Source organism: Melanotaenia boesemani, chromosome 5 (genome assembly GCF_017639745.1).
Source record: "Melanotaenia boesemani isolate fMelBoe1 chromosome 5, fMelBoe1.pri, whole genome shotgun sequence".
NCBI classification, from domain to species: Eukaryota; Metazoa; Chordata; class Actinopteri; order Atheriniformes; family Melanotaeniidae; genus Melanotaenia; species Melanotaenia boesemani.
Window position 1 is genome coordinate 28,465,151 of NC_055686.1, and position 10,881 is coordinate 28,476,031.

General features: G+C 35.1%; 3 protein-coding genes across 4 annotated transcripts; 1 reads left to right on the forward strand and 2 right to left on the reverse strand.

Moving 5' to 3' along the window:
- Positions 1–411: 411 nt before the first annotated feature.
- Positions 412–3,129, reverse strand: LOC121640272 (complement C1q-like protein 3). The gene is made up of 3 exons (XM_041985976.1): positions 2,876–3,129; positions 2,629–2,757; positions 412–759 (listed from the first exon to the last, which is right to left on the reverse strand). Exons 1-3 carry the CDS (start codon positions 3,090–3,092, stop codon positions 479–481), a joined length of 627 nt encoding a protein of 208 aa, XP_041841910.1. The 5' UTR covers positions 3,093–3,129; the 3' UTR covers positions 412–478.
- Positions 3,130–4,804: 1,675 nt separating this feature from the next.
- On the reverse strand, positions 4,805–6,739 carry LOC121639299 (E3 SUMO-protein ligase ZBED1-like). The gene is made up of 2 exons (XM_041984461.1): positions 5,639–6,739; positions 4,805–5,452 (listed from the first exon to the last, which is right to left on the reverse strand). The coding sequence occupies exons 1-2, from the start codon at positions 6,737–6,739 to the stop codon at positions 5,030–5,032; spliced, it is 1,524 nt and encodes a 507-aa protein (XP_041840395.1). The 3' UTR covers positions 4,805–5,029.
- Positions 6,740–7,768: 1,029 nt separating this feature from the next.
- On the forward strand, positions 7,769–9,909 carry LOC121640268 (complement C1q-like protein 3). 2 transcript variants are annotated; one of them, XM_041985970.1, is made up of 3 exons: positions 7,769–8,014; positions 8,095–8,223; positions 8,980–9,909. In XM_041985970.1, exons 1-3 carry the CDS (start codon positions 7,792–7,794, stop codon positions 9,258–9,260), a joined length of 633 nt encoding a protein of 210 aa, XP_041841904.1. In that variant the 5' UTR covers positions 7,769–7,791; the 3' UTR covers positions 9,261–9,909. The 2 variants fall into 2 exon arrangements, with proteins under 2 accessions (XP_041841904.1, XP_041841905.1); XM_041985971.1 differs by having other exon boundaries at positions 7,769–8,008.
- Positions 9,910–10,881: the final 972 nt, after the last annotated feature.

The following is a 10,881-nucleotide window of genomic DNA, read 5'->3' on the forward strand; positions in this document are numbered from 1 at the left end:
TCACAGCCAATGCATAAAAGTTGGCAGCCCTGCTTGTGGTCTCACAATCATACAATCAGCTGGTTGCCTTTTAATCTGCTTTTCATCATTGATACCAGGTCTTTGCAATACTGTCAATTCTACAGAGTCTTTGTTTTGTTAAGTCTTTTTTTTGTTATTGTTATTATTCTATTAATTATGTTGGATTTATATTAGCATAAAACTGCATGCTATGCAGTAATTTTATAAGCTTATGGAAAAACAAGGAAACTACCAGAAAACTTAAATATGGTTAACGTCTCTAAATTTTATTTGCATAGCAATGATCATTCAATAAAAAAGGTTTTACTAAAGACATGAAAAATAGTGTAGAGATTACAGAATAAAGTCAAATAACATGAAAAATAAATTTTATTAAAACTTTAAACTATAGCAAGTAGATCTATTGAAGCAGTAAGTAATATCGTTTTAGGATCCAACATTAGTTATTCAGTGTTTCTTAGAGAGTATTCAGAAGAACACCACTAAAGGTGGTGATTTCATTGTTCCCCCATACATGTGTGTTTGCAACTAAGCGCACATACACTTGGTCCCCTTGCTGAAGCTGCAGGAATGCTGCATTGCCTCCATTATCAGCCCCATCATGGTTAGTCTGGTGGTCATAGGCTGTCACAACACCCTGGTTGTTCTTCATGAGGGCCAGATACACACGATTTGATCCTCCAGCATGATAAAAGAAGGTGAAGTAGTAGATGCCAGGGACAGGTGCAACAAAGATACCTGTAGAAACAACATTTTAGTCCAGAAACTGACACATTTCTGTCAAAGACCAGATTTCATGTGTGATATGTGTGACATTTAACTTTGCATTAAGCTGACTAAATTTGATCAGGAATGTCCCCGACATTAGAAACAAAAGGAAAAAACAATATTTGAGTCCAAACAATTCTCTGATTTGACATAAAAAATAGTCAAACAGGAAATCTTGCTTTTTAAATTGAAAGAGTGTAATTTAGTCTACTGTAAGTTTAATGGAACGTAGTCAATAGTAATGCTTTCACTGAAACAGTGGTGAATGCCATACAAGGGGTCTTGTCTTATAATTAATACTGTCACTATAATTTCATTATAGAGATGATTAAGATTTTACCAGGACAATACTTGTGGAATCCAAATATTTAGAGGTGGCTTCACTATAAGACTTTTTCCTTTATCATTTAAATGAAAAAAATGTCTCAATTTAAGATGATCAGTGAAATTTTGTGATGATTTTCTGCAGAAATAATTTGGCATTAACAAAAAAGAGGTTGAAATTTTAGGATGATTTCTTTGCTATAAAATTTCAAGCTAGTTTTGGTGCTCTTTACTGGAATATATAAGGATTACTTTTCATCCACTACAGAATGCAGGGAGTCATGGTGGACGATGAGAACAAGAAACGTCCAGTAGATTCAATATTAAAACTGTGGAATCGAGATTTTCTGATCCCCATTTTAAACATTCCTGAACAAGTTAGTTTGAAGAAATTAGTAAAATGTTGGGTCAGAAATAAAGCAGGCTTTGTTTTCATGTTTAATTACAACCGGAAGTTATGCCCTTCTATTTGATACACAAGCTCAAAATAATCCCACACTCAATTACTTATCAATTTATTAAAGCTTTGTCTACTTTTGAATAAAAATAATTACAATTTAAAAAATAAAAAAGATTCAAAGAGGAAAAAAATCGGCCTCTGTAAACGCCACTTTTATCATTTTATGCTGCTTTGGCACGGTGTCAAAATGACCTGTTCTGGTGGTTCTATGAGGTACTGTAATGTTGGCGGTTCTAGTGTTAAAAAAGTTCCTGGATCCAGGTGGTGGTCCGGATCACCCCCAAAATCTAATCAATTGTTGCTTCATCCACTTTGGAGATTTCTGTCCATCAATTGTTGAGTGATGTTGCTAACAGAGAGACAGACAGATGTACGCCATCGAAAACATAACCTTCAACTTGCTGGAGGTAACAACTATGTTTTAAGTAGACCTAATAAAAACCTCTTAGTCTTTTATAAATTAAAACAATTCTATTTCACTAGATAAATACATAAAAGCTGATACAGTTGAGCTGAAATGAAAAGAAGTTTTGACATGAAATTGGAGACTGGAATATAAAAAATGAATTCAAATAAAAAAAAGGTTTTGAGTTAAATGGGAAAAAAAATACAAAAAAATAAATAACCTGGTTGAAATGAATAGAGAAAAAATTTCTGAAATGAAAGCTTAACAAAATATTTAAAATGATAAAATCAGAAAACACAAATAAAATAAGGAATTAAATACTAAATAGATAAACTGGGGCAGTAACACAAATTTAATAAAATAATAATAAAAAATAATGATAAAAATTTAAAGCAATATCAATAAATACATAGTATACTGTATATTAGTTAAACATGTATTTTTTTATTTTAGTCCCATTTATTGTCAGATTATTTTATAAATGAGCTTTTTTCATGCTTTTGATTTATAAATTGATTATGGATATTTCAGTTCCTCATCTGATTTTGTTTTTCAGCTTTTAATTGATTACTGGATCCGTCTTTAAATATCCTCATCTTAGTCGAACCACATTTCTTAAAACAAATGATTAAATATTAATTCTACTTACCTGTGACCTGATTGTAAGCATTGCCCACATTTGTTATCACGTTTCTGTAGATCACTGTTGTCTCTCCGCTGAAGGGTCCAATGGCTCCGTTCCCACCTGTTGCAGCACTAAATGCTATCTTAGTTGCTCCTAAACATATAACCAATATTTCACCACATTAACATGTAATTTTCCCATTTAATCCCATGTAATCTGGAAACATTTAACTAAAATATTTAAACAGTCATAAAAGAAAGCTTACCTCTACCATTGCTCTTCAGTTCAAGAATCTGGTTTTCGCTCTCCTTCAGTCTGGTTTCCATGGCTTTCTGATTTTCTTTAATGGCACCCAACTCTTGTAGGAGCTTACACATGTCAGGAAAACATGACTGTGTTTCCCTGATGACTTCTGTCTCAGCAGCATTGTTCTGGGCCAAAGTTAAGCCACAGAAAAACAACACAGACAATAAAATAGTGGAATTCATCTTCACTCAGTGTTGCTCTGTCTTCTAAACTCTGATGCTCTTCACTGCTTTTATATTGTTTAAAAATTTTCTATTAATCTTTAACATCCAAACACAGTACAAATGCTGTTTTACCTTTAATGTTGCAGTAAGAAAATGTTGGTCATTGTGTAATTTCTGACAGTCAACTTTTGTTGCTTTCCATAAACTAAGAACAACATTAAGATTTAGAAGCTGGTGAAAAAAATGTATATACATTCCTTGAGAGAAAACAAGCAGGTTATAACACTATGAAAATCATTTAATTGAGCCACAGAGGAGTTCATTACTTTAATGTTGTAAGATTTTCTCCAAATTTTTTACATTCAGACACATCGCAAACGATGTGTTTGTCATTTCTGCTGCAATAAGAAAATGTTGATTATTGTGCAACTTCTGGTAATAAGCAAATTTCTGTTTGCTTTCCTTTAACTAAGCTGTTATAATTTACAATTTAGAAATTGGACTTGGAAAAATGTAAAAACAAGCAGGTCATCAGCTTTAATGCCATGAAAATAAATTAAATTAACTACAATTTCACTGCCACCTTCACCTGCTTGAACTAAACTACTTTTTTATGAAAGTTTTTGTAGTTGTTTCTTTTATAATAATCATAAAATGACTTATACAGCACTTTTCTAAACACGTTAGAAAATGTTTCACACAGTAGTAATTAAATTAAGTAGAACAACTTAAAAACAATGCATTCTCATTTCCTATTTAAAGGAAATCCTAGGAAAGGTTAAGCCCAATTTTTCATAGGATTTACTATAAGTTTCCAGCAACAGAGAGTTGGCTTCACCTGCGCTGCCAGCACATTTATCCATCCTGTCTTTTTATTTGGAAAAACTACAACAGCACACCATGAACAATATGCATTCCCTTGATGAAATTATTGGTAAATGTTGCTCTCTAATGACGTCATTTTGTGTGTGCATTAGCGTCAATTTACCACTAATAAAAATACCACAACGAAAAAAAATCTAAACAAAAGTAGCCCTGCACTAAACACATAAACAGTTATGTTAGTTAGCAGCAGTTTTCTCTTTAAACACAAACAGTTAAAATATTTCTTCATATATATTTATAAATTCAAATATTTATGAGAAAGAAGGATGAAATGTTCAGGATTTACTAACTAAAAGGTAAAAATGTATACACACTAGGGGTGTAACGGTTCACAAATAATTCGGTTCGGTATAAATTTCGGTTTTAAAGTCTTGGTTCGGTTCGGTTCAGAAAGGGCACACAAATGCAAAATGTAAACTTGCTTTTTGTTTACTTAGAACTTATTACAACAAAACACTTATACATTGTTCTAAAAAGGATGGGGAATTAAATAAACAGAATAATTAGGCTTTCTGACATCCAGAATCAATGTTAAACTATGTACTGTACAAACTATGTAAAAGCAAATGACAATTTTCTGGAATTTTTGTAAATCAATCATTCACACATTTAAATAAAATTTTTCTTACAATAGACAGAGGAAAAAATGAATAACACTGTCATAATGATAAATGTCATAAGACAAGTCTTGTTAAAAGAAATGCTTGTTTTTAGTGTTGCTTCTAGGCCCAAAGTCCAACAACAAAGACACAATTACTGTGGGAACCACTTCTCTTGAAAATAAAAATATATTAAAACAGTGTCCCCAACTGTAAACACTATAAGGAACTTATATTGCAAAGTATTGGAAATAGAAAAGGCAGTGTGGGCTGCATGGTTAAACTATGTACAGTAGCCTAGTCTGAAATAAATAAAACACAAATAAGGTTTTTGGCAAATGAGATATACTCAAATAAAGTTTTATATAACTGTTAATAGGCTAAAATAAAATCCTTTTGCATTTTGGCAAAGTAAACAACATGTCTCTACATGTAAAGTGCAGCACAATCAGTTCCAGCATTGAGAAATGTTTATTTTTTTTCAAGCTTCATATTTTTTGCCAGAAAGATTAACTTGTCCACATTGTCACTGGTAAGAGAAGATCTGCTGGCAGTGACGATGTCTCCTGCAGTTGAAAATACCCTCTCACTAGGGACGGAGGTAGCAGGTATGGCGAGGTAGTGCTTTGCCAGCTTGGCAGTCAGGGGGTACATGTACTCACTGGTCTTCCACCACAAAAGTGGATCAGAGTCCGCTGGTATACAAGGCAGTGCCTTGTATTTGGTAACCTCCTCATTCACCAGCTGCAAGGTATCCTTGTTTCCCACCTGTGTCTTGAAGAGATCACCAAACAGTTCAGCCATTGCGGATTTTTTGACTGGAGGTGAGGATTCATTTGCCGCTGCGGGTCCTGTCTCTGAGGATGAAGCAGCTGCCCCTGTGGATTCTTCGCTCTATAAATGAAAAAAATTTAAAAAGCAAATATTTGTAATTGAGTCTAAAAGACTAAAGCCTTTAGTTGTTCAAAAGTATGAGCAAAAAGTAGTTTAGACACATTATTCTTTTTATTGTGAATATTATCATTATTGTTGCTCTCAGTAATTATTATTAAAAGAAGAAATAAAGAAAAAATGCATTACCTCTTCTTGAATGGCCACAATCTCGTTGATGAGGCTGTTGTAGATCCTTTCCCGACAGGCATCATCCACATGAGCAAGTGTCTTAAACCTTGGGTCCAGCACTGTGCATCTGTGTAAAAAGTCCTGAGAAGTGGCGTACCTCTGCTGCAGGTTTTCTCTGATGGCAGCCTTGACCTGGGTCACTGTTGCACTATCTCCCTCATTTGGCTCCATGGATTGGAGTAGTGTGGCTTTAAGGGGCAGTATCATTGATGCTGAAGGTGAAGCTTCAGTGCATACAAGAGCAGTGATCGTTTTTAGTGGCTTTAGCACCTCAATTATCTCCTCTGCCGTCCTCACCTCCACGTCAGACAGTACGCTGATGTCTTTCTTCTTCAGAGCCTTCTCGGTCAGCGCTGAGTACACCGCTGCCTGCTGCTCAAGGTATCTGACAAGCATGTCATAACTCGAGTTCCATCTCGTGGTGACGTCCTGAATAAGTTTGTGTTTTGCGATGTTGAGCATCTCCTGTTTGTTCTCCAAAATGTGCGCAGCTGTGGGGCTTCGGTGAAAGAAAGTCACGATGCGTCTCACTTTGCCAAGCAGTCTCGAAATCTGGTTGAGTTCTGTAGCTTTTTGTGAAGCAAGATTAATTGTGTGCGCAAAACACCCGATCTGCGGACCCAGACCAGATTCGCTGACTGCACTGACAATATTCCGGGCATTATCTGTTGTAACTGTAATTTTCGTTCCTGGCCTCTCCAATTTCCACTCCTGCACAGTTTCTTTTAGCATCTCTGCCAGGTTTGCGCTTGTATGTTGCTCATAAATGGGACGAGTTTGCAGAACGTAGCTAACCATGCTCCACTCGGAGTTAATGTGATGCGCCGTCACAGTTAAGTAGCTCTCGTTTGCTCTCGATGTCCACCCATCAGTTGTTAGCGCTACCGCACATGCCTTTGATAATTCTTGGACGATGGCAGATTTAGTTTTTTCATAAAGACTGGGTATAATTTTCTGGCTGAAGTGTGGCCGGGTTGGAACTTCACAGCGGGGTTCAATGACCTTCAGCATGTGTCGGAATCCAGCATTTTCCACAACTGAATATGGCCTTAAATCCATTGCAATGAAAACGCCAATTGAATTTGTGATGGCTTTTGCACGGTCTGAGTGGCTGGGCAGAGGTGCTTTTAGTGCCGCGGGCAATTGTGTCTGAACAAAGGTAGTTTTTCTCTTTGCAGCAGTTAAGTCAACTGTCGGATGGTGCCGTTTTAAGTGAGCTAACATGTTCGATGTGTTGCATAAAACGTACCTAATCGTCGTGTGACAAAAGCGGCAAACTACCTTCGTCTTATCAACTTTTCTTTCTCCATTACAATATTCCACTGGGAAACCAAAATGTTCCCAAACAGGAGATCTTAAGGACGCAGGCGGATCTTCAAGCTCAGGTGGCTGAGAGGTGGCCATGCTGTGTGCTGCGCGTGTGACTGCTGTAAATTGAATAAACAAACACGACTTCCGGAAAATTATTCGTGCATAGCCCTGAACCGGACCGAGACCAACGTACCGAAACGGTTCGGTTCTAGTTACTATTTTTTTACACCCCTAATACACACACACATATGTGTATACAAATATATATTATCCCAATTTAGAAGAAGACTTCTGTCAAATAGGTGTCCACTGTAGCGGACACTCCATGAAGGGGTTAAAGTCATTCTTAGTTTTGAAAAGCAAACAAAAGTTGTCTTCCAGCAGTTGCACAATAATCAACATTTTCTTATTGCAGCAGAAATGACAAACAAATCATTTGTGATGTGTTTGAATGTAAAAAATTTGGAGAAAATCTTACAACATAAAAGCAATGAACTCCTCTGTGGCTCAATTAAATGATTTTCATAGAGTTATGACGTGCTTGTTTTCTCTCAAGGAATGCATATACATTTTTTTCACCACTCCAGTTTCTAAATCTTAATGTTGTTCTTAGTTTATGGAAAGCAACAAAAGTTAACTGACACCAGTTTCACAATGACCAACATTTTCTTATTGCAACATTAAAGTTAAACAGGTCAAAGTACTGTGTTTGGATGTTAAAGATTTACAGAAAATCTTGAAATAATATAAAAGCAGTGAAGAGCATCAGAGTTTAGAAGACAGAGCAACACTGAGTGAAGATGAATTCCATCATTTTATTGTCTGTGTTGTTTTTCTGTGGCTTAACTTTGGCCCAGAACAATGCTGCTGAGACAGAAGTTGTCAGTGAAACACAGTCATGTTTTCCTGACATGTGTAAGCTCCTACAAGAGTTGGGTGCCATTAAAGAAAATCTGAAAGCTGTGGAAACCAGACTGAAGGAGAGCGAAAACCAGATTCTTGAACTGAAGAGCAAAGGTAGAAGTAAACTTTATTTTATGAAATATTTCTAGATTGTGGGGATATTACATGTTAATGTGGTGAAATATTGGTTTTATGTTTAGGAGCAACCAAGATAGCATTTAGTGCTGGAACAGGTGGGAACGTAGCCATTGGACCCTTCAACACAGATACAACAGTGATCTTCAAAAACGTGATAACAAATGTAGGCAACGCTTACAATCAGGACACAGGTAAGTAGATTGATATTCAGTTATAGTTTTAAGAAATTTAGTTTATCTTCTTTCTGTTGATATTTAAGTCAAAGTCCAATGAACTTAAATTGTCATAATCACATTATAAAACAAAATAAAAAAATATGCAAATAGCTCATTTATAAAATATTATGGAATTAAATGGAATAAATAAAATATGATCTGTGTGTCGAATTTTGTTATATTGCTTTCAAGTTTATTTCTTCACATTTGTTTGTCATGCGAGAGGAGGGAGACATATATATATATATATATATATGTCTCCCTCTTCTTTTGTCTCCTCAGAATGCTACCAAATCACTTCGTGGGGGTGAAAAGTTAGTCATTTGGAAGAAGAAATTCGTTAATGGTGTTACTTCTTTTCCTGACTAAATTTAATGTAATCAAATCAATCATTTTAAATTTAGACATTTCCAGTTTTAAATCTGTCAACAACCTCATTAGGAGAGTCTTTAAATAGATCTTTTCATGCTTTCCATTAAACTTACAGTAGACTGAATTACACTCTTTCAGTTTAAAAAGCAAGATTTCCTGTTTGACTATTTATATTTTTTATGTCAAATGAAAGAATTGTTTGGACTCAAATTGTGTTTTTTCTTTTGTTTCTAATGTCGGGGACATTCCTGATCAAATTTAGTCAGCTTAATGCAAAGTTAAATGTCACACATATCACACATGAAATCCGGTCTTTGACAGAAATGTGTCAGTTTCTGGACTAAAATGTTGTTTCTACAGGTATCTTTGCTGCACCTGTCCCTGGCATCTACTACTTCACCTTCTTTTATCATGCTGGAGGATCAAATCGTGTGTCTCTGATCCTCATGAAGAACAACCAGCGTGTTGTAGCAGCCTATGACCACCAGACTAACCATGATGGGGCTGATAATGGAGGCAACGCAGTGTTCCTGCAGCTTCAGCAAGGGGACCAAGTGTATGTGCGCTTAGGTGCAAACACACATGTATGGGGGCACAATGAAGTCACCACCTTCAGTGGTGTTCTTATGAATACACTCTAAGAAAGACTGAATAACTAATGTTGGCTCCTAAAATGATATTACTTACTTCTTTAAAAGATCTACTTTAATAGAAAGACTGATTGACCTTTGACATACTTCAAAATATTTTCTCTAACTTAATATATATAAAAAAAGGTTTCAGTGTTGGTGTTGTTTGTTCAGTGATATTCATACTGAAATGTTTTTAACACAAGACTGACATAATAAAATCCAGGCGACACACTTTGTGAAAGAGAAACAAATGTCATCAAAAGACCTCACCTTTGGTTAAGGATATACTGTATGATTGGATCGTAGCTGATTACTTTTCATCTTACTTGTGTCTCTGTTCCATCTTGTTTCATTACTTTTGTCTTTAATGAAGTTTTTTAATTAATAAAGATGAATTCTATACTAATACAATGTTTAAATAGGTTTTGTTAAAGTCAGCTAAAAGTTATGCTAATAAATTATTACTGCATATCTTCTCATTGTTCTTCGATTTAAGCCATTAAATGTACTGATAAGAACGTAGATACAGATAAAAGAATATAAGATTAAGTGTGTTATGGGTGTTATGATAAGTGGTGACTACTGTCATGTTTACAGTCAGACATTTAAGGTCCTAAGCTTTGAGGGAGGATGAAGGAGAAATAAAACGTTGAGCATGCGCTGCATCTTCCAAGTTCTCTGTTGTAGAAAAATTACCAAGAGTCTGGAATGAGTAAAAGTATATAAGGTTTATTTACAGGAGAAGTATTGAATAAAGAATTACTTGCAAGTAAAGAGAGTTGTCGTCCTGACTCGCGTGAAGTCGGGAGAGACTCTGCAGATTCATCAGAGAGAAACTGTTTTATTCAGCTGGTCCCCAGCTGATGGTCAAACAGTAAAATAATAAATGAGGAACAGAAGACTGAGTGGCGCCACTTTCTTCCAGTTTTCAGACAAAGCCCACATACCACAACAAGCTGATATCCCAAACAACTATTGCTATCTAGCAGGTGCGAAAACCAGTCTCAACTCTGCCATATCAGAGCTCTGGGAAGAAGGTGGTCAGTCTGACCTCACACACACATTCACAATGAAAACTGTAACGTCAGTATTCTGTAGAATGAGAACACACAATATGAAAACATAATAGTGAATGGATTAACAATAATAAATGAATAAAGAAAACTGAATATACATGTGATTATTATATGAGTATATATGAGCGATTACCATATGCAGCAAAATTTCTTTCACATTCTCTAAAATGGACTTTATCATAAAATGAGTTAGTGTAAGAAACACTGAATAACCTTTGACTTCCAAATATTATTTCTAGCCTAATATATATATATATATATATATATATATATATATATATAAAAAAGGTTTCAGTGTTGGTGTTGTTTGTTCAGTGATATTTATACTGAAATGTTTTTAACACAAGGCTGACATTAAAATTCAGACAACACACTTTGTGAAAGAGAAATAAATGTCATCAAAAGAATTCACCTTTGGTTAAGGATATACTGTATGATTGGATCAAGTTTTGTAATTTATAAAGATGAATTATATACTAATACAATGTTTAAATAGGTTTTGTTAAAGTCAGCTAAAGTTATGCTAATAAAACATTGAGCATGTGCTGCATCTT